General features: G+C 41.3%; 1 protein-coding gene across 1 annotated transcript in view; it reads left to right on the top strand.

Annotated features, from left to right (window-relative positions):
* The first annotated feature begins 1,401 nt into the window (after positions 1-1,401).
* LOC120448220 (matrix metalloproteinase-2) overlaps positions 1,402-23,812 on the top strand; it is a 73,256-nt gene continuing 50,845 nt past the window's right edge. The window contains exons 1-3 of the mRNA XM_039630115.2: positions 1,402-2,458; positions 17,998-18,099; positions 18,222-18,424. Of these exons, the coding sequence (XP_039486049.1) occupies positions 2,291-2,458; positions 17,998-18,099; positions 18,222-18,424 (473 nt within the window). The 5' untranslated portion in view covers positions 1,402-2,290. The remainder of the gene's footprint in view (positions 2,459-17,997; positions 18,100-18,221; positions 18,425-23,812) is intronic.

Here is a 23,812-nt window from a genome sequence, read left to right as displayed (position 1 = left end):
TAAGTTAAATCTGCGTTTAATAATAATCTACTCATATACGACACAATCATTTAATCAAGCTACTAGTCCAACTGCTGTTCTTGATTGGTTATGATTAAGTGACAGTAAATTGAGTTTAAGTGGACATCTATATCGATGTTGATTATAGGAGGATGCACATCAAGGTTGTTTATGCAAAATCATTATCAATGACATTTTGGGATTCCCAAAAGATAGTGATTCCGTCGAATACTACAGTGAGTAATCGGATCGGTAACATTCGAGCGTATTTTGATTAGCCGTTGATTTAAAAATAAAAACCGGTTTGGTGAACAAGACTGCAATATTTAATAACAAATACCCCAGATTGTCACACGTCATTTTTTTTTTTTTTTTTTTAGATCTTTTGTGTTGAAGAAAAAATCATACTTATATCATAAAACCAAATTTAGCTAAATCATAAAGTTTTCCAACAATTCTTTTATTTTAAATTTCAGTTTCCTAGAACTACTCAAACAATATTTAACGCCATCTGCTTTGTGCAATAGGTAAATGTGGTTCAAACTTGGCGGAAATTTGTTAGACTGACACATTTTAGGTAGCAAAAATCAAAAAGCATAAGGCAGCTAAGAAATATATGTAAATCCGAAGAGCAACAACCATCGGTTGCGCTCTTAAATACTCTGAAATAATTTCACTCAAGAAAATACAATAAAATACAATAAAATCTTACCACAATAACGTCATGCATGTTGAACTATATGTATAGTATAAAATTATGATAAACTCATCAAAAACTAATGTACTAGAAATTTAAATATTCTATTCCTTTTCCATATTATTCATTTATTTTTCATTGGGCTTGTTTGCAAAATATCAACAAGAATATGAATCAAAAAATATTCTGAGAGCTGATGTCTAAACGATTTATTTATCAAAAACTAATGTAAATTTAAATTATGTGCAATTCCTTTTCCATATTATTAATTTATTTTTTTATTGTGCTTATTTGCAAAATATGAAAAAATATAAAATGCAAAATATATAAAATGATTACATTTTTATGAATCAAACAATATTTTAAGTTTTGAAGTCTAAACGATTTTTTTAAATAAAACGTTATTTTTTGCTGCTTATTTTGCTACACTCTTATAAATGTCTTAAGTACTCCTTACTAACTTACTTCCCAAGGTAACTATTATTTTTCTTTCTGTGAACTTTTAAGAGAGCGTGATGAATTTCTTACCAAGTTGAAAATGTATTTTCAAATTTAAACTGCGATCGCTGTCTCTCCCGCTCTTTTTCCGAGTATCACGCGCAAATGAAGAGGAAGAGAAGCGACTCTTTGTGCTCTTTGTGCCCGCCGCTTCAAGTCGCTTCACGTCGAGGCAAGTCAGCAGTTCAGTCACATTTAGACATCCGCGCGGTAAACCCGCTTTTCGGCGGTGTAACGGGATTTTTCAGTTCGAACTCGACAGAAACAAATAAATGTAAAAAGGAAAAAAACATCGAGATTTATGCTTGCACAAAACACGCGAATAAAGGAGCACCGCCCACTTCTTGAGTTTTCTTTTGTGGGGCGAACAAAGCCGCCTAACGGTTGACGGGAATCGGGTAACGCGAACCGGGCATCGCTATTGGTATCGGGAAAATACTAAAAAACGGATGAACAAGGAAAGCCTTTCCTTTGTGCAGTCACTGCGAGCTAGTTAATTGTGTTTTGGTGGCCAAGTGGCTAGTGTGCATTTTATACATCAAATTTAAATTCTATCCAGCCCAACCCAACCCAACTCAGCGCCCCCTGCTCCTTGTTTTCCCACCATTCGTATGCGTCATATGTAAAAGAGCGCAAAAGGGCGGAAGGCTAGAGAAAGAAAAGCCAAGGAAAGAAGCAGTGGCCACAACAAAGCAGCAGGCACAAAACACAGAACGAGAAGCGCCAAACGGAATAACTTCCCACCGCTCCCCGCCACAAACCGACACTCCTTCCGTTGTTTTTGTTGCTGCTGCAGCTGTATTTATGCTGCCGGCTATTTGTGTGAGTGCCGTCAATGCGCATGTGTGTCTGTGTCAACCCCCGCGGCCGAAAAAACAGCAACTACAACAGCAGCGAATCTAAAACAAAAGTGAAAAGTTCAATTCCCAGCTTAGCACTACGAATTGTTAGTCCACCACATCGGTTAATTAGGCCTCGAACAAAGAATAAAGATAAATACATAGTTGTGACCCCACTGATCGAGAAATACATATATTGTATCGTATTCAAGTGTTTTCTTACCGGGAGCGAAAGAGAGCGGCGAAAGCTAGCGAAATGTGTTCCAACTATGTTCTCGCTACCCTGCTCGCACTCGTTGCGCACTCTATGTGCATCCAGGACCTGTCCCTCCCCCCCGAAGGATCTGCACCCACCGCTGAACAGCTGGACACGCAGGCGACCAAGCCCAAGAAAGCAGAAAACCCCATCTCCGAGGATATAATGGTAAGGTTGCAATATTTCCTAAATATGCTTATATGTTTAATGGGACGATATACGTCAAGCAAATTCGCTCTTATATACATATGTATGTATATCGGTTGGGACGTTGGGATGTTCATACATAGTGGATGCATTCACTGAACTATTGTAATAGTAAAGAGTTCCCTAAAATAAGTTCCCTAAAATAACGAAATGTAATCAATCATTCCATGGCTGTTTACCAAATTGCCCATTTCAATAAAAATGCATCAATAATTGACTTTTGAACCCCTAGAGGCTAGTTGAAGTCGAGCAATGTTTGCAATAAAAATTGAAACAGCAATTATTGCTTGTGGCATAAATAATTAAACATTCTAAATAAGAAGTGAAAGAGCCAGACGGTAAATTAGAAAGGGGACAAAGGTAGATCTCAGTCTACTAAATCAGCCTATAGGAGACACATTCTCATTCCGGCAGCTCAGATACTCAATCCGTATCTCTGCATTCGGTAGCAGACAGTAAATCGAGCGGCGGGCTAAGTACAATCGAGATATGGTGGATTTGAATGCCCCTGGCACCCCTCCTCACCCCGCGATGCAGATGCTGCTGTGGCTGCTCAAGCCTATGACCTCAAAATCCCAAATGGTCTACATATGCATAGACAGCACGAGACATCTATGTAAATATGAGTTATGACGACCTTTGGTTTGAACTTTTGAATATTTGTATGCGTTTAAGCTAAGCGGTGTCGGTAACATTAAATGTTTAAACAAAGGACCAGTATAAATATTTATTGTTACTTGAATAACCTTTACGACTTAATTGGCGTTTCTGGAAATTTTGAGAAAAGCTAAATGGTAAAGGGTGAGGATTTATAATATAAGGAAAAAACAGATTCCAAGTTTTTCAATAACTTCTGATTTTTATTACGCGGAAGAATATCCAAGTATAGTAACTTCACTAATTGAAGGCCGTCTTACTCGTTCGAAACGCACTGTGCATGCGTGCATACAGACGCCACGAGATGAGGGCCCCCAGTAGTCTTATGTCTGGCCACTGCAGTTTGTAGTGCACAATGAACGCTTATTGTTTGGGGGCATGCATCCTATGGCTCTTAATGCATTTGTGGGTCTACTTCCATCTTTAGCCCTCCTTACCATACCCTTTACTTCGGCACTGCTGCCCATGTGCCACTGGCCACTAGGACATGTGCTCGCGGATTTCTGGAGTTAATGAGCGCGGGCGCCTTTTTAATCAGAATAACAAAATATGAGCAATTTACCCATTATGCTCGCATTTTGTTTTTCTTGCTCGTGTGTGCCAAGGAGTCGTGGTGGCATTCTTTAAGGCGCGCCAGGACATTGAACCCGCGCCACTGACTCAGCAGCGCCAGACGTGCGAGGCGGCCAGGATGAACTATTTATGTATGTACAGCCAGCCATTGAGGCGATTCTCCTCGGTTGGTTGGCCCAAATCTTGGTGTTTATTAAAGTCTGAAATGTTTGGGAAAATATAAGAGATTGAGCGAAGTAGGACACACTAAGACCTGTTCCGCAGATGTACGACACCAATGGTTGCGTGGATTTTCCAACATTTTAGAACCGACAGAACTTTAAAATGGATGTATTTAATACTCAAAGTAAAAATTGAACTCGAATTTAATTAACAATTTCAAGTGGGGTTCTTGGATTCTACGAATTTTACAATCATTTAAAAATAATAACTTTAAATATAACTGTTGAAATATGTATTATATATAAAATGTATAAAGTATCGTTAAACTAAGCCCTATAAGATTGAGAAAGTATCCCTGGAACAGTGCTTTGGTCGGGGTCTTCGCAGACCCGCATTTTGTTTATTTAGTAAGGATACCGCTTCCCAGCTGCCCGTTGGATGAGCGAACATATGCCATAAGAGATAGGTATATGCATATGCATATATGGAGCACTATATATAGCTGCGATATGAGCGGAACTGAAAACAAAAAAAAACCAAGAATCCGAGGCGGACCGAGCGGGCAAGTCGGCGAGTTGAGTTGAGTCTTACTGGGTTGAGTTCGCCTGAGTGTCGCCAGCTAGGCGATGCCATGAAGTCGGTTCAATAAACGTACTCGTACTCGTACACCCCCCCGCACGCACACATACTGGCACACCCTCGGCCCACTCACACACTCTCCGGATGGCTCGCATACAGGCACGCACTCACGCTTATGAGTGGCGTGTAATCAAATAAATGATGGAAATGGAGCCAAGACGAAGTGCAAGATGCCGTACACGGAGAGAAAAATGCAGGACAATATTGGTTGCTGATAATGATTACTCCCAGTTGCAAATTTTTTTAAATTTCTAAACGAATAGCTAATTTAAAATAGTATATATTTTTGCTATATATTTAAAACTGGCTGCTCTTAATAGCATTCTAAATACGCCGATTTTCCTAAGTGCAGTCGGTCCTTTTTTATCTCGGGGTGGCGGGAGTAAGCCCTTAGATACTAGAAAGGACGGTGGATGGCGGGTGGCAGGGTCACGGCACGGCGCTGTTCTGCTCTGCTCTGCGGTTGCATGCCCCAACGGAAGTAGTCCGGAAAATTTACATACACATATAGAAAGTGAAGTGAAGTTAACTTATCTGCAGGCGCACAACCACACACATTTGCATGTCGCCACGCAGTAGCGTTTATAGAAATGGGGATATATCTGTCTGAGGGAAAGGGGCCTGCCAAGATGTATGTGTAAGTTCCCGCTGCTGCTGCCACTGCCACTGCCACTGGGACAGGGGCAGTGACAGAAGGAAGGTGGAGTGAGCAAACTGTTGCTATTTTCTTTGGAGCTTCGCAAAATTCTAATTGGTACAACTATGGAAGGAAGAGTTGTCATCCGCAGACTTTTGGGACTTTCAACTTTCGTGTTTGTATTTGTAATTGCTATTTGCGGCAGAGGTCTTTCTGCCACTCAAGGGTAGTTTCCCAATGAGTTCGAAAAAAGAAAGCACAATGAAATTTTGGTCAGCGACAAGAACAGGTGTTTCCTGTTCTTCATGGGAAATGAAAGTGATCGAAACATGTGCATGATTCATTTCGAATGCGTAAGAAAACTCTTCAATATCTTCAGAATTCCAATCACCTTTTTAGAATATTTCCCAAAACTGGCTGCGGAGAAAACATACAATATATTATGTATTAATACTTTGCCTTTAAATAGTTTTTTCTCGACTCGATAATTACTCTATATTCCTTGGGACAGTTCTTATTTTATAAATTTCTTTAGCGAAGAACCCATGTTTAGTGTAATTCAGTTTGATAAATCGGCCAAGTTTAGTTGAAGAATGTGGAAAAATGTGTGATTATCGAAGGATTTTCAAATATGGAATATGTGCAGTGAGTGAGAAGTGGTGACTATACAGAATTAACAGAATCCCTTCATATAATGCCCAATCCTTATTTATGCAGCCATTTAAGGCAATTCAGACAGTGCAGTTATACGCTTTATTACTCATTTTTAATTGATCCATTGTCAGACCCACCAAATTCCTCATTTTCGGAATGCAATTAACGCAGTTGCAGCTGATGGAAGTCATTCTGAGCATTTTCGTTGATTGTTTTACGGCTTCCTGGTAGGAGAGCCAGTCCCCAGCTCGAGAGTCAACCCTCCCCGATCGGTGGCATTACTTTTATGGCACACTCAAGACAGGGAAGGGCACCGCCAAGTCTCTGGCAAGAACAATCAGCCTCTTAAAAGGCTTATGACAATTCTTGGAGCGCCAGTTGAGTGTGTCGAGCGGTAACAGTCATATGTGCACGTATACAGCAGCAGCCAGATCAGATCGTATAATTTTTTAATGCAAACTTCATACGCGATAATCAGACACAGGAACAGCCAGGAGGAGAGTAAATCGAGTCAGATCCCACTTGGAACAGATTAAATTTGCCGCTATTAATTAACTGTCGACGGTCTCCAGGCACATTAAGTCAAGTCAAAGCTGCTGATTCAGTGTGGTTCCAAAAGCCGGGGAAATACAGGGGGAATTTTAATAAATTGAGCAGCACATTAATGTTATTATCAATTACAATAACAGATATTTCCGCTGGAATCGTTGACACGACACGGATGCCGTTTCCCTCGAATAAATTATCATTTTTGTAAGGCAATTTGTCAGTGAATGAGTGCGACCCACTGACAAATGCCGCTTGACACCTGTAAAATGCCTTAATGAGACCTGCCCGGTTACTTAGAAAGTTAAATAAAATGATTCGAGTGTAGGAAATCCCTCACCCCGTATTAAATCAGTGACTAACAGCCGTTCGGAATTTTGTGCGTGTCATGGGAATTTGAAATCACTAAGAAAAAACAAGAACAAAAGTTTTATTAGGTCTATAAAAGGAAGGCAATATTTCCTGAATCTCAATCTTTATTATACAACTCAGTTATAATTTCATTACATTTTATCTTACTCTTAATAGATTTCTTTAATTAGAGTAATTTTTCGTGGAAAAGCCAATTTTCCACTGCCTTTTAGACGACAAAAATGTAATCCTGTGTGAAGCAAAAGGGCTAAGCTCACTGGCGCCCCCTGCCGGCCAGTCATGCAACACAGGCGTGCATTTACGTGGCTTAAAAAGCTTTTATTAAATTTCGCTTTCAATACATAATGGTGGGAGATGCAGTTGCTGCGGGCTTGTTTCCTATTTATTTTTTTAATTGTGTCACGTAGGGACCTATAGAAAAATCCAGCTGCCTTTCTGGCATTGCTTGCTAGCAGCCCAGAAAAAAGGTATGTAAAATAAACTACATCCGATACGTGTTTGTGTGTGCGCTGCAACTAAACACGCATTGAAATGCAAGGAGCGGAAAAATTTTCGAGCCGAGCACAAGAACAAATAATGCCCAATTTGCATTGGTAAAGGAGCGGAATACAAAAACTCTGTTAGTACCAAACAGAAGTTTATGTGCTAAAAAAAAATATATATATGTGCTATATATGTGCTAACGAAAAATAAATAAATAGCATTTCATCGAAAACATGACATCCATTTTTTTACAACAGGTAATTTATGTTGAACTTTTATGAATTTTTCATTAATAAATATAATCAGTTGCATTTGAAATCTTGCAAAGAATTAAACCTCTTAGTATTCTGTAGAAGCTTTATACGTAAGCATCTTCTCTTGATATCTCGTATTGTAAATGAGTATGTTAGATTCGTTGAATAGTACGTAATACGTAGGATCCTTTTCCGACCCTATAAAGTATATATATTCTGTATCGTGTGACTCAGTTTGCAGTCGTTGCCTAGTAGTATCTGATAGTCGAGGATCTCTAACATTCATTATCTTTTGTTTTTAATTGCGATCTCAGAAATGGCATCTCCTTGCAATTACGCGTCGTCGAAATAAAAACGTGCTCGTTTAAGCTAATATATGCAAAGGCGAATAAATAGGAAGCATTACGGTTTATATACGTTTGAATTATATACTTAATTAATGTACTGATAACACAAAACAGGCGCATCAAAAAGGAAACACTCAGCTGGGCGATAAGCCCGCAGTCAGAAGCATCAACAGTAGCCCCGATCTCCATTGTTGTTGTCATATTCATTAATTTAATGTGCCATTGATTGATTTTTAATGTCACTCGGGGGTTGGGAAATTTAGAGACAGGAAGAAAGAGAATGTAGAGATTGAAGTGTTATCGTCTGGCCGACCCACGCGGTGTATGATTGATGCATTTATGTTGATTTTCTTTCGCTTTCCGCTGCTTTTTTCGTTGTCTCACTGCATTTTATGCATCATTATGGCTGCGTACCCAAAAATATGAGACATTTGTTGTGCATACACAATTTCTGACAGTCTGCCTGCCAACCAGCGCTCAAACTCAATCTGCATGCACATTAGCCGATGGAACGCCAACGCGGATACGGATGCGGACTCCAGCGCGGACATCCGTACGGACGACCAGTCCTCTATAAACTTTCAGCAACATTCACACTGATGGGTGTATTCACATTTACTGAGCTGTCCTCAATGTCGGTTAGCAGTTGCCATGATTCATTCCCTCAAAAGGGTGAATAGAGGTAAAATTTCTGGGGGAAGAATCCAATAGCTCATATTTTAACAAAGAGAATAGTTGGAAATATGCCATAGGTATTTTTAAATGGAAAGGGGCATAAGCTATTGAGAGAATGCATATATGTATAATGGCTGTATAATTAAAATATGTTATCATAAATACTTCATTTCTTGATACTAATTATTTATACTAAAAAGCGCTATATAAACTAAGAATTCTCGTTAATTAGAAAAAAATACCTTGGAGAAAAAATATACCTTGGTGCCTCTTTGAGCTTTCAAGCAGAACAATCAATGATTTTCTAAACAGTCATGAATTTATGCTTTTGCCACTCGAGCATATCACTCAAATAAGTGCTGAAAAGCGAATAATGCATTATCGGAATTGCACAATCATTGCGGAAAGTTCCAGCTTTATCTGTTTTGCATTTCACTTACGCAGAGCCCGAGGAGAAATAAAAGATATATTCGGGGTAAGGTGCTGAAAGGAGCTGAAAACCGATCCGGACGTCCAGCCATTAGCAGAAACACATGCATTAACACTCCAAAACCCGTATGCAGATTTGTTTCCAACGGTCTATAATGGCAGGAAGAATAAAAGCGCAATAAATCCTGAGGTTGGCGCTGGCAAAGGTGGAAATGCATAAATAAATTTATATGTATAGCCCAAGCCAGAAATTCGTTGGTGGATTTGGTGGAGTTCTAAGAGCGCCACGAAGAGCTGCACAGAGAAGAAAAACATAAACAGAATATAAAACAATTGGATTGACCCAGATTCATTGATGCCGCCTGTTTTTCCCTCCCTTTTTTTTTTTGTTTTTTTCTTTGTTTTTGGATTTTGTGCTTGTATTAATTATCACATTTTTGTGCCACGACGCGCGCCTTTGATTGCAGCAGTACAAAAAAACATCAACAATCGGAAGCATATAAAAAGCATTTATTTTCGATTTATTTATTTTGGCTTGCCTTGATTTGGGAGAAACGAAATGGCGAGAGGCACGCGAGCTAACGGGAGTTGTTGAGCCCCAGCGAGGGGTATACGTATCCCCCAAAGAATCTACCCAAAACCGACATCTTTGATATTTTGGAAGAAGGCAGCGCCAGAAGGCAGATCGGCGGAGTCTTGATTCCTTGACTTGAATTTAATGATGCACAAGATGCCGCAGCTGCTTGGCCTGGCCTTTTTCAGAGAAACATCCAACCACTGACATCCAGCAGGCAGCAGGCAGCATGTAGCAACCAGCACCAAGCAACAATGGCAATGACAACGCCTTTTTTGGGCGACATTTGTGCAGCGAGCAGGTTTCCTTTTAAGCGCTGAATGTGCCATCAATTATGCGGCATGTTGCCGAACTGAGACTTAAGCTCCAGCTCGAGATCCAGCTGCACTTACAGCTTCAACTCAACGCGGCTTCAAACCCCAAAGCCAAAGAAGGTACGAAAGGAACAACATAACGCACATGTAGGAGTCATTCGTGCTCACTGAGAAAAACTCTTTTAATTAGCATTTATGGTTTCTAAAGCGTTGTTAGTGAAGACAGAGAAATATTTCACATCAAGTTCAAAAATATATATCGAAATATTCAATAATTTTATTGAAAAATTATTTATTTATTGTAGGGTGTCCTAAGCTATAATTGGTATTTGCAATTGTAATTCAAATTCCGAAGAGAGATCTTCTCTCTTTTTTTGCTGGCTTACAAAATATATTTTTGAGTCATCCTTTTTTTAGCCGGGTGAATTGACTGCTTACCTGTTGGGCACCAATCATTTAAACCCAGATTTGTGAATCAGCGACATTCCCTCGAAGCTCTTTCTCATCCCAGTCTCATCTGCGCTTCAAAGTGCACAAATATTGACCAACTCATTTGCCCGTTCGGGGGTTATGTTTTTCCGCTTAGCCACCTAATTTTGCCACACTCGTCAGCTACTCAGCTAATTTCATCAAACGGCAGTCGTGATATGGCCAAAACGGGTTTCGTCGGTGCCGTAAAATATATACACATATGCAGCAAAAAAAACTGACGATGGTTATCCAGCTAGGTTGGTCAAATTAATAGCAGTTTGCAGCAGGTTTCTGGACTTATTTATGTAAGACTATCTCCACAATTGGCGCCAAACAACCGGTAGCACTGCAGAAGATAATATCTCGTCTCATTCCGTGTAAAATAATTTAAATGGTCTTTGCATTCCAGTGGGAGGCCAAGAAATTTAGTCCAAACGAAATCAGATTTCGCAAAGGGGATGTTTCCAAATGAACAAACTAAACTAAATTACGGAAGTACCTATAAAGTCAAAATTAGTTTTAAGCAAAGTGAAATGTTTTATTGACGTAAGGAATTTATAAATAAAAATTTTCAGTTATTTAATACTGCAAATTATTTATTTAATACTTCAAAATGTTTAAATGTTCAATAATGCTCCTTCAACCACACTCTCTGCATGTTTTATATGTCTCCAACCCATGACGGTTGTTTGAGCTGCTGCCGCTAACCAAGGAAATAAAGTTGGCTAAAACATGGCACCCTCAATTGAATTATTAAGCGAATTTATGCACTATCCCCTGAAAGCAGAAAGCTGACTCGAAACGACTGGGCGCGGAGGGTTCCGACCATATATCAGCGACCATATCGAGTTGCTTCGTCTGCAAATGGTCTTAATGTCACAAGTTAAAACCTTTTAGCCAGGCTGGTTGCAGACTTTGCATACGAGTGTAATTGGCTAGCCATATGGCATATGCTGCAGCTATTCCAGGTCTCGGATCTCAAGGCGTTGTATGTCCACACATCGATTTCTGTTTATTTAACTGTCATGCCGAGTCATTGAACGTAAACTTGGATGCTTTGTTTTTGAGCGGAACAGAGCGCCGAAGTGCGTTGATATAAATAATGATTTATTTGTTTATTGCAAATTGCTCTCGGACACAAAGCGCAGTTAATCAAGAGTGCAGTTCGCCTTGGAGTCCTCACTCTTTGCCATTTCCATTTCCATTTTCATCTACCCATCTTTGCTATTTACGCCGCCTCTTCTGGGGATTGAACCTATTGTCTGGGGCGAATGAGGGCGGGTATAGACTGATTGGGAACGGAATGATTGAGGTTGTGGTATCGTGGTGTTAGGGAGAAGGAAAGGGGGAAGGGGGTATTGGGAGTGGGGTTGGGACGCCTTTGATGACTTGTTGCTCGGACGCGGCGACAAAGTAAACGCTCGGGCCTCGAGAACCTGGCGGCTGGCAAGTGGCGAGTATCTCATCACTTTCCCATAAACTCTGGTCCCCAGATGGGGCTGCCAGTGGGCTGTGGGTCGTGGGCGGGGATATTGCAATTTACGTCCTGTGGTCTAATTAAAGTGCAAGCACAAACACAAGCACCAACGGCCAACTGCCAACTCAACTTGTGGCAGGTTGAAAGACGGACCACGAGCTATTCGCCAGGCGCATTGAACGTTGCGTGTTTGCAGCTTTGCGGTGGGTTCATTTGATGGACTACACGGCGAAAAAATATATTCAATTGTGCCAGCAGAAGAATTTACATACGTCTAAAATGGATGTATTTCGTTATGTAAATTAAAGGCAGTAGTAATAACAAATTGTCGAAGTCCTACCTAATTGGCTACCCCTTTCTCCCTCTGTACTGGCGACGATGGGGCAACAAAGCAACTTTCAATAATATAGTATCCAACCCTATCTCTCTGCTCTTTCCTTTGGCTTCGTTGCTTTTCTTATCCCACATTAATCAATGTTGATTTCAATTAATTTAACCATCTCTTCACTTTGGGCTTTGAAGGAGTGCGTGGGTGGGTGTGTGTCTTTTTTATTAAATATTTGCCGTGGTGGGCGTGGTCATCACTCGAGCCGCTAGCTGGCACATCCTTTTTATTAAAATTCGCAGTCTATAAATTGCTAAGGAGCCCATGTGGGATGGGCGGGCGTGGGATGCGATGGGCATGGGGACTCGATGAGAGGAGGAAATGAAGTATGAGTGGCGCACATGTTTTAAAAGACGTGTGTGTATCCAAGACTTTTATGAGACAGCAGCAGGAAATGCATGGAAACGGGCTGGGATGGGCCGCCGAAAAGGGGAACGTGTGTTGCTCTAAATGGAGCAGGTCAACCGAACAGTTTGGAAGTCTGAAGAATGCTACTGAAACGGAAAAAGAGATTTCGAAATTGCATATAAGAATAATTGTTACAAAATTTAATATGGCATATAATTACTTATTACTTTGTACCAGCTGTATCAAAAAAATAAAAGATAGAAGCTATCAAGCCCTTGCTTTTATAAGCACGCCTTTGATTGATAAAGTTACTCGAATTTATAATATTATAATATAATAAACTGATAGATACGTTTTATTGTAAATCTTGAACAAACATAAATAAATGTTATCTTTCAATGCTATGCAAACCTCTCACAAAATGTGAGAATAAAGCCATTAATATTATTGATTTGGAAACCATTTCACTAACTCACTTGCAGTAAATTTGTTTGTGGCAAGGACCTGTTGTTCTGGCGACACATTTAGGTCCATATCCTGGCAATTTGGCCTCGATTTTATGCTCTTTGTGGTCTCTCCATTTCTAGAATCCCGCTCCATCTGCTTTCTTTCTTGCTCCTTTGCGCATTTTACAGAATTTGTGGCAGGATCTGAAGCTATGTCCTTCTTGGCAGGCACAGAATGCATGTGTTTCGAAGGAGCAAGGAGGGCTTAGATGGATGCGCTCGTTTGTTGCAGTTGCCTGTCATTTTTATTGGTTTGTTTGCCTGCCGATCCGACGACATTTGTAGGTGGTTTTTATTAGCCACTGCCGCATGTGGAGCACTGCGATATGGCCGGCATTTTAGCCATTATGATTTGTTTTTGCGGTTTCCATAAAAGCAGTTCGAAAACTTGTGATTGTTTTTCAAAATAAAGCTTACCAAATACGAAAGGGATATGTGTATGAGTGGCGCTCTATTTCGTTGTGAAACATATACTCGTTCCTAATTACATTCAAAATATTTTAATATATCATTTCACAAACTTCGCCCTTTTATAGCTCATCCTATTGTCTATAATTACTTTTGTTTTTGCCTTGACCCCACAACACATTCTACATACATGCCCTTTCCCCACTAATGAAGAACACACACTCGCCTCGGAGTTAATTGAATTAGGCGCCCGGATAAGGCCTTTATTTTTATTTCTTTGCGACCCGCGCTCGTATATTTATAATCCAATAAAATAATAAACATATCGCCTCGTCCATCGTTCAATTTACTTTCACACTTTCACCAGCAGTCGGTGGCGAGAAGTTTTTCTTGAGACACGCCAACTTAACTAAATTAAGCCCCACAATTATTGGATGGCAGTGTGGAAAAGCCGTTTACCCATACCCATGCCCATACCTACAACCACTCGCCCCTTGCTCCTTGCCCCTTGCCCAGCCATTCGCACTTTTCTCAATTGTTTTTCGTTATTGCTGTTCGTTATTATATTTTGATAACATGATTTTGTTTACACGACAAATACTCACGTAGCAATGTTTTACTGTTATTGTTTCTGATTCTGATACGATGCTCACCTCTGTTCCCCGACTTTTTCCACTCCACTGGCGCTTTTATATTAGTCAGAATCATGGCTTGGCCACGTACGTAGTCCCCACCGCCAGTTGCCCGCTTTCCCCCGATTTTCAAACACGTAGAGCGGGCCACAAATTTCCCATTAAAAACGCAAAAGGCCAATGCATAAATGATTGATACCAAAGTGGGGGTGGGGAAACGCTGTTCAACAGCGCTGGAGTGGGGTCAAATGTGAGCACTTCCGTCGCTTGAAGACGAGCAATTCATTCACATACCCATCCATTCATAACTATGAATTATAGTTTATTGTTGTCGTAAAATGCTCGCTTCTATGCCATTTGGCACACCTTTCCTAAGTACTGTTTACAGCCCGCAAAGCCTTCGATTAGCCAAATTGACTAGTTGCGTCCGCTCGAAAGGAAACCAGGCTCTACCGATTCCCTCCATCAGCCAGCTCCTCGATGGACGGGTCTTCCATTCATTAAGAAACTTGAGGCGTCTGCCGGTGTGTCCGCTTGCCAGACATTCGGCTTCCGCTGTGTGCCACATTAGTCTGATCCCCACCCACAGATTAAACAGGCAGGTCCGCCTAAGGAGGACGCAACAAAAACATTAACCCATTGATACGATTAAACCTTACAATATGGACAAAGAGAATATAAAATTAATCTAAGTGATACTTCTTTATCTTATTGTTTTTATTTTTTATTTTTAATATCCCAACTAAAAATGCAATAATTTCGTTTAAAAGGTACGTGAACTTACGTTTACCAATTTGTATATAATGCAGCTATGATGTTTATAGAATATATAGCTTTACTGACAAGTTTGAATGAATACATACAAATTTATTTATTTTGAACCACTTGAGAGTTGCCTTATGGAGTTTCCACAGTACTTGGGTTTCGCCTTTGCATTTCAAGCAACATACATTTATTAATTGATATTGTTTTCGTGTAGCCTAAGAGGAGTGGGGGAGGGGGGGCGAGATGGATGGGGTATAAAGACAGTGGCGGAGACAGAGAGCTCCACATTGCTACGGGGATCGTTATGTGAATTTCAATTTGCTAGTGTGGGCTTTCTTACTTTTATTGGCGTTACGTATGGCCGGTGCTTCGCTGGTGACGCGTTCCGAGCAACGTGACAGCAGACCCCTTGAAGGGAGGTGGGTCTAAGCCAACTTTTTGTGACGCACATTCGGCTGGGATCTGTGCTTTCCCGGGGTCAGGAGCTGGTTAATGCTCCACCTGCCCGGATCCAGGGTCGGGTTTATTTCCATTGCTCCGCCTTCGTCCTTTATTACGGACCTGATGCACTTGCAGCGCTGCGGATGCTAAGTAAAACAAGAGAGAACGCTATAGTCGAGTTCCCCGACTATCTGATACCCGTTACTCAGCTAGTAGAAGTGCAGGTTTGTGGGCGTTAGAGTGGGCGTGGCAAAAAGTTTTTTGGCAAATCGATAGAAATTTAGACAACTAATACAAAAATGAAAAAATATCTAAACATTTTTCAAAAGTGTGGGCGTGGCAGCTTTGGGCGGTTTGTGGGCGTTAGAGTGGGCGTGGCAAAACGGTTTTTGGCAAATTGATAGAAATATACAAGACCAATACAAAAATGAAAAAAAATCAAAACATTTTTCAAAAGTGTGGGCGTGGCAGTATTGGGCGGTTTGTGGGCGTTAGAGTGGGCGTGGCAACATGAATCGACAAACTTGCGCTGCGTCTATGTCTCTGGAGTCTGTATGCCCAATCTAAACTTTCTAGCTTTTGTAGTTCCTGAGATCTCAGCGTTCATACGGACGGACAGACAGACAGACGGACAGACGGACAGACAGACGGACGGACAGACGGACATGGCCAGATCGACTCGACTATTGATCCTGATCAAGAATATATATACTTTATATGGTCGGAAACGCTTCCTTCTGCCTGTTACATACTTTTCAACGAATCTAGTATACCCTTTTACTCTACGAGTAACGGGTATAAAAACAAGAGAGAATGCTTCTGTCGAGTTCCCCGACTATCAGATACCCGTCACTTTGCTAGTGCAGTGCACCCAATAAATTTTAATATTTATTAAACTTTTATAGTTCCTGAGCTTCCGACGTTCGGATAGACGGACATGACCAGATCGACTCGGCTATTGATCCTGATCAAGTAAATAGGGTCAGAAAAGCTTTCTTATACCTGTTACTAACTTTTTAACGAATCTAGTATACCCATTCACTCTACGAGTAACGGGTGTAATAATAAATAAAATAGCAGAAGCATACGAAATGCTATTCCGGCCAAGAAAGTTTTCGCTGGTTTAAACTACATGTGGTTTCTTTAGTGTTGCTTTTGTGGTCTTTTAAATGTCGCATTCGGGCAAAAAGTCGCAAAAGTGGAATCAAATCTGAGGATTCACTTAGCAATCAACCCCTGTTTGCTTTTATGCTCCTTTGAGGGGAAACAATTAAAGGCGGAAGGGTTTCTCGTAGCTATAGCCAATCTGTATAATTTAGGACCAGCTAAAAGTACTACTAAAGTACAAACAACTTTTCTCCGCCAGAAGTTCAGCTTGGCATTATTAAAGACCAGTTAGTAAAGGGTGCATTGTTATGCAGCGCACATAGCTACTTTTCAGCACCTAAACACGATGTGGATAGACCATTCATCATTCGAAATAAATCCCAACTAATCGCCACACATCACGTTGCCGCTATAAGAATACCACTACCAATACCAATGCCAATCTGGCCAGAAGTTTTGGCTAACGATTCTTTGCATGAAATTTGCAAATCGTTTGGCCATTCAAAAGTTGGTACTCCCCCCTCTTTGTGCACAATTTTTTAAGCGACTGACAATAACAAGAAAGGCGAAAATCGAAAAGTTGCGAGCGCAAGGGGAAAACGTGGTGCGAGTGTGACAATTTTCTCATATGTGGGAAAATGAAAGAGAAAATTAAATTTGCAGGTCACGTAATTTGCTGGTGTATGTGTCAAGTTTGCTCTGCGTGCCACTGTGTGCGTTAGTTAATAAATATGCGTGCACGCGATGTAAAAATATGTAAATCCAGAGGCAACGCACATATGGCCACTGAAATCGATTCGATATCCGAGCTGGGTTATATTTGTTTTCTGTTTTCGCACTTTACAGTTATGACCCAGTATTCATTTGTGTTTGGATCTCTGCAGAATTCCCTAGGGAATACTGCCGTCCAACGGGGAATACATTTACTCGTATAACATAGCACAATCCCAAAGATAAAGTTTAAAGCGTGCTTCATGTCTTAAGGAAAGGAGCTCGAGTGCATATCCTATTATCATTTGTATAATAAGCCACAAGTCTTGTTATGTTACAGCATTTCAAACTCTTTAACATTAGAAAATAACACATTTATCAATACCACAAGTAGATTTAGGCGTATTTTATCATAAACCATTTATGCCATGTGCAATTTGTTTTCCACAATACAACAACTTCGCTGATTGTTGTAAAAATATGCATAAATGTGTGGCAATGCCTTTAAGCACTGAGTGGCCCGGGAAAGCAGCTTTATGATTTCGGCCAGGAGATATGGAAATGGCTTACATCCCTGCCAAGCTTTCTTCCTTCGAGCACTTCTCCATCAGCGTTTCCTTGCACTTTTTCTGTGGCATACTTTTTTGGTTATTAATGTTAAAGTTTTGTTGCTGTTTATGTTCGGTTGTTGTTGCCGCCCTATCTGGCGTTGCTTTTATCATTAACTTTATGCAAAAAGTTTTCGTCCTGGTCCTTTTTCGGGACGATGGGTATTTTTTCTTTCGTTTTTTGTTGATGCTGGCAGGCAGCATCATTTGCAAAACGACAAATAGTTTGGCTCACCGAACTGGCCATATGGCAGACAGGGCCATTGTTGAGATACCCGTTCCTTTGGCACACTTCCCTAATGTATCTATCCATCTCTCCTTGCAGTACAATTACCTCATGCAGTTTGATTATCTGCCCAAGTCGGACCTGGAAACGGGTGCTCTGCGCACCGAGCACCAGCTGAGAGATGCAATCCGGAGTCTCCAGGTAAGAGCCATTCCATTCCATTCCCTCCCCGCAATACCATGCGATGCCATGCCATCTCACTGGATGCCATCCACCCTCGCATCTATTATGCACAATTTCACAACTAACATTACCGTCTGCAGTCTTTTGGCAACATTCCAGTTACTGGCCAAATCGACTCGGCAACGGCCCGGCTAATACAGAAACCTCGGTGCGGCGTGGGCGACAAGAGATCCGCGGACAGCTTCTCGCCAGATAACCTGTATCACGACACCGGCTCCAATGTGCGGGTGCGGCGCTACCTTCTGCAGGGACCCAAGTGGTCGAAAACGGATCTTACGTGGAGGTAAGTCAGCTTTTTACGGTCTTTCAATAGCCAAGAAATTAAATACATGAAAAGTACTTTAACTGTCGCCTCAGTAGCTATTACTCCTAACTAGTCAACTCCTTATGGCTTCACTATCGTTTAAAGCCTTGTATCCTAAATTTGTATATTTTTTATTAACATTATGTAGACCCCAAGTTATTCGGATCATCTGATGAATTTTCTCAAATGAAATAGGTTTCTTAACCTTGCTCCCTAGCAACCCATCATTATGCACCTCCGTTGGCAACCCCCCATCGACTGGCTTTACTTTCCCTCCTGCGGATGTTCATTTCAATTAAACTGCATGCAGTTCATTAATTTTGCAGCGTTCATTTAGATGCGAATTTATAATTTACAAGGAGCTGTAAGGCGGAGGAGGGCTCCTGCTCCCGAGAATCCTGTTTTTGCTCGGTTGTCCTGTGCACACGGGCTGTCAATTAATTCAAAACTCAAACGTTGCGTAGCTTGTTAATTTTTATTACGGCCATTGCACTGGCCCCCAGAATGGGATTGCATAATTTGGTGCCCGAGAGCTTGTTTTTATTTTTATGTAAAACAATTCAGTGCTCTCCGAAACCTTAGTTGGCTACTGCTTCCCGGTTGCTCCCGGTTACTCCCAGCTGTTGGCCAAGATGACCCGCTGGGCAGGAGAAACTCGAAAGCCGTGCGGTGGGTGGTGGGTGGTTGCCTTTCATTAAACACTTTGCGCCAAATTGAATTTTACGATGATCCCAAACGAAGACTCTCTGATTGCAGCTGTCACTTCTAGTGTTGTGTTTGATTTTTAATGCGCAGCTGCATAATTGCGCTTGAAATATTAAACAGGACAGTGCGCCGGAGGAGTCTATCTCATTAGGAAATTTTCCAATTAAATTTGCATAGCTTCAAGGAGCTGGCTGGTCTTTCGCCAGCGAGCGTTGCATACTTTCGGGCTGAGCTGACAAAGTGCAAAAGCTCATCGCCACATTGCACATACGCCGTGGTGGCCCTTAAAGCTGCTGTTCTCTCTCGGTTCGGTTCATTGGGGTTCATGCAGCGATAGCTATTTAATTATTTCTTGTGTCGTCTACCCTTAATTGGCCATTAAGTGGCAAGCGACCAAAAGGGGCAGAAACGGCAGGACAATATTGCGACTAAATTAAAGCATTACGCAGCATCCAGGGTCCCCAGATCCCTGGACTCCCGGCATCCCGGATCACAGCGGTGGTTGCTCGCATCAAATTGACTTTACATGAAATATACATATACCGATGAGGTTGGCAATGGCATATCAATATGTATTGACCTGCTTTTCGCCTAGCTGCATGTGTTCTCCTTAATTGCAGCACAAAGCGAAAACGAGGAGACGAAATGAAAGCCTGGTGGCAGTGGCTTCAGTTTGGCTGATTGTGTGCTGGCAAGTGTTTTTCCATTTCCGCTCAGCATGGAAATTGTGGGACGGAAGTCGTTCTTAGCAGTTTTGTACTCATTTTGTTTTCACCGCGTTCTCGCGAAAACACACAATGACAACATCCTGCCACAAAGTTGTCGCCATCTCAGAATTCTTTGGTATATTAACTGTCGGAATTGCTGTTGGCTGCACCGAAAGAAATACATTACTTACTTATTTACTTCTGTTTTTATAATATAATTTCAAAGTTCATAATTAATTCAAAAATAAACATTGCCGCCGCAGGTTTTGATGCAAGCTTCAAGTATCTTTATTCATTTCAATATAAAGTTAGTTATTAACACATTTCGATTGCAGTGCAGCCACAAATCAAGTGACAGCAGCAGCTTCAGCGGAAGTGACCAAAAACTTGCACTTTGCGCAAATGTTTAAACTAAATTGGCAATTGTCCTGCAAGAGAATAGGGGGAGAATCCCTGTTTGGCAGTGGCAATAGTCGTAATGTGGCATTTACTTGGCTGCAAATGAAGCTTTGCCCATTGTGAAGTGTTTACTCACTTTTCCTTTAACTTAAATCTGCCTTAATTAAGTCAGTGATGCAGTCGGGATTGTGCTCCAAAGTCAACTTTTCAAATAGCTATTGAGGGGAGGAAAAAATGCTTTTCCTTCATTCACTTCGTTTAAGTTTCAATTTTTCATTTTCCATTTCTCTCTTAATGCATCGGCAAACAATTGTCCAGACAGGAAAAGTGTCAATAAAAGGAAAACTGGTCTTCACACCTGTTGCTCCTTCCCATTTACCTTTTGTTCTTGCTTAACAGTTCGTAATTCTTTCTTCCTTTTTTTTCTCTTTGGGTACTAGAAAAATTGTTGAAAAAATTCTTTAAATATTGCAAAAAGAAAGTTTGTACGAGCTGCAGAGGGTTTTTTTCAAATTGAGGCGAAGTTGTTTCATTTTGACCACTTTTTCTTGTTCCCAATCCTTCTCTCTATTAGCAGTAACAATGTGGTCAAGAGCTGGCCATTAATTGCTGTTTTTTGTGGCATTAATAAACATCAGTGAATGTGCATTGCGCACTTACTGGGCATTTGTTAGAATTTTAACAACATTAATAAAGTGCAAGGCGAAGCCAAAGGACCAATGTGCCGAGAGTCCTTAACACGCACATTCTTGCGTTTGCGTTTACGCTTATTAGCGTGCATGCGAGCCATTAACACGTTGCACTGAGAAGAATAAGGGGCTAGCACGTGGAGCGACCTTTTAGCTGCAGCTGTTTAAAGCGGAGACGTGAACGGATGTCTTCGGGCAAATGTCATAAAAACTATGCGCCACTCGGCAAAATATGGAGCAGACAAGGACTTACCCAAATGCGCCATCCTGCTGCCCATGTAACAATGATAAAAAGTAATTTTATGACGGACACTCGCACGCCCACAAAAGAAAAGGACCGGATCCTTGGAACAGAATGCAGCTCCACCTCGAGCGGCACCACTTGGTTTCGGGACATTGTGTCCTTATGGGAAAGCTTTTAACCGAAGGATGTAACCGGGAACCCCAAATCTCTTTTGGATCAGAGCTTAAAGCGTTAATGCGTACAACACAGTTTTACAATTTTAAGTTTTATTAATTCTTTATTAATACATTTATAAGCCAAAATCCACATATAATAGTCATTTGCAACAGCTGTGTCATGTACAAATCAGCCAAAAAAGAGAGTTTGGCCAAATCAGTTTTGGATGACTGCACAGTCGCAACTAAATTGGGGTCTGCTGACTTCCAAATGGAAGATACTAACTGTCTCAACTTGCGCAACATTTAAAACTCTTATATCGCCTTTATTTATAACCAATTTTTTACGATTTTTAATTTGCATAAAATAATTTGCTGATCAACACCAGCGAGCGTTTTTCTCATCATAATTTATTCGCCAGGCAGAGTAAATCACACGCACTAGGCCGAAAGAGACGGCAGCTACAGCGTGCAAAAGAGAGGGCTGTAAGGAGGGAGCGAGAGGGAAAGGGCATTTAATGCCGCAAACAGAACATGGCAATAGTTTTATGCTGCTTCAGCTTCTGATGCTGTTGCTGTTGCTCTTTATTTTGCAGCAGTCATTTGCAGAGTTGCCTTTACTGCACTTTGTCCTTTATCCGTCTCATCCTTCGCGTCCTCCGCCTGTGACCTCCGATCCCCCATCTCTCCTGACATTCCTCTGTCCGCCGTCGGTCCGTTGTGCATTTTTTCGGGGGGCGGCGAGGGCTAATGGGCGTCCATTGGCCATAGTTTTCTGACTTTTCGTATGCTGTCAAGTGCTCGGCACTCGAAATTATTATCTGCCATTAATCATGGCCATAATGTTTGCCAGCTATAAAACGGAGCAAGTGCAGCCAGAACAAGACTGCAACAGCGAACCGGACTGTACCCAGTAACTGCTGGCAGTAGGCAACTGGCAGAGGGCAGCTTTAAGGAACTCCCCGATGGAATATTATAAGTACGAACTAAGCTATTCGGCAAAAATGGAATTGCACAATGAAAAGGCTCTTTTAGCAGGTGAATTTCAGGGCGCGTAATGGTAAATTGGATGCCACGGCAGGAAATCGAAAGCGGCTTATGCACAGTCCTTAAAAGTTCACTGTTACTTGAGTTCACATTCACCTGAAACATTATGTGTATGTCATAGGAATAACTTTTCGATCTGCCCTTCGGCGGGTCAGTTATAATTTCGTACATTGCTTTATTACTGTGACAATTATTTTAACTGCTGGAGATTTTTATTATGATATTTTTTCATAAAATTCGGTATCTGTGTATTTTTTAAGTCATTTTCCCTTTGTCCGGGTGTCTTTATGGGCCAATGGAGTGAATAAAACCGAAAGCACAGGGTACCAAAGAAACAAAAGTGCGCGTACAGTAGGGAACAAAAGCTGCTTGAGGTAAAGCTAGCAAGTATTGTAAACTAAGCTCGTGCATAAATAAAATCCTCAATTTGGGTTCATATTAAAATAGACATTTTGTGCTGAGCTCAGACGGAGCTCAAGGAAACTGTGTCAACATCTGTCTGTGTGCGGGCAGTGTCTGTGAAAGGATTGCACTCGCACACACCAAGACACACCAGCACATACACCCACACACCTCGTGATATATGCCAAATTTATGATGTGGCATATTTTCTTATGCTGGCTTGGGCCTTTGAATTTTGCATGAACTTTGATAGCATATAGCTAAGGGTTTCCTTTCGTTCAGCACACACACAGATATGCACGTGCAGTATATCTTTTGTCTTAGCGATTACTCCTTGAGTCGGCAATCCGATACCGCAAAAGGTGTAGCATTTCAAAATTTAATAACCAAGTGGGCTGCAGGATTGCCGCCGAACAAATGCCTATAAGTCCCTCGCTTCCTGTTCGAGCTGCGGGCGAACCGAATTCGAGCCATCGAATCCTCGACTGGAGGATTGGGCTTCCGAGGGACGGAACCCATTGAAAACCCATTTGCCAACCGCCCGCTGACACAGCCGCAACAACAGCAGCTGGCTGGTGGTGGGGAAGAAGGGGATTGGTGGGGGAGGGAGGAGCGGATGGACGAGCGGTCCGCTTCTTTGTACGTGTCAATTCGGGGGCCAAAGACTGGTTTTTGCACAGACAAAAAATATGTTTGCATGTCCAAATGTTTTGCTTCCCGGTTCATCAAAAATTGGTAACTTGGAGAAAAAATTAAGAACTAAAATAACCTTTCTGTACAAAGAAGGCTAATTATCGATTTAATTTATAAAACTTAATAATACATTGTTCTAGGGCTTCAAGTTTAACATTTCTTCATTTAAAGATATGTATTATTGCAGCTCTAAGTAGCATACGATTTATTTTTCTCAGTGTAATGGGCTGGGTCTGTGTTTTTCCGCTGACTACTAGTCAGTCAGGCTGGGCATTTGGTTTTTGTGCCACATCAGTCACTGCGCCACAGAAACATCAGGAGCAGCA

This window comes from Drosophila santomea, chromosome 2L (assembly GCF_016746245.2).
Source record: "Drosophila santomea strain STO CAGO 1482 chromosome 2L, Prin_Dsan_1.1, whole genome shotgun sequence".
Classification (NCBI taxonomy): domain Eukaryota; kingdom Metazoa; phylum Arthropoda; class Insecta; order Diptera; family Drosophilidae; genus Drosophila; species Drosophila santomea.
The sequence above is the reverse complement of the archived record's forward strand: the minus strand, read 5'-3'. Positions and strand labels throughout refer to the sequence as shown.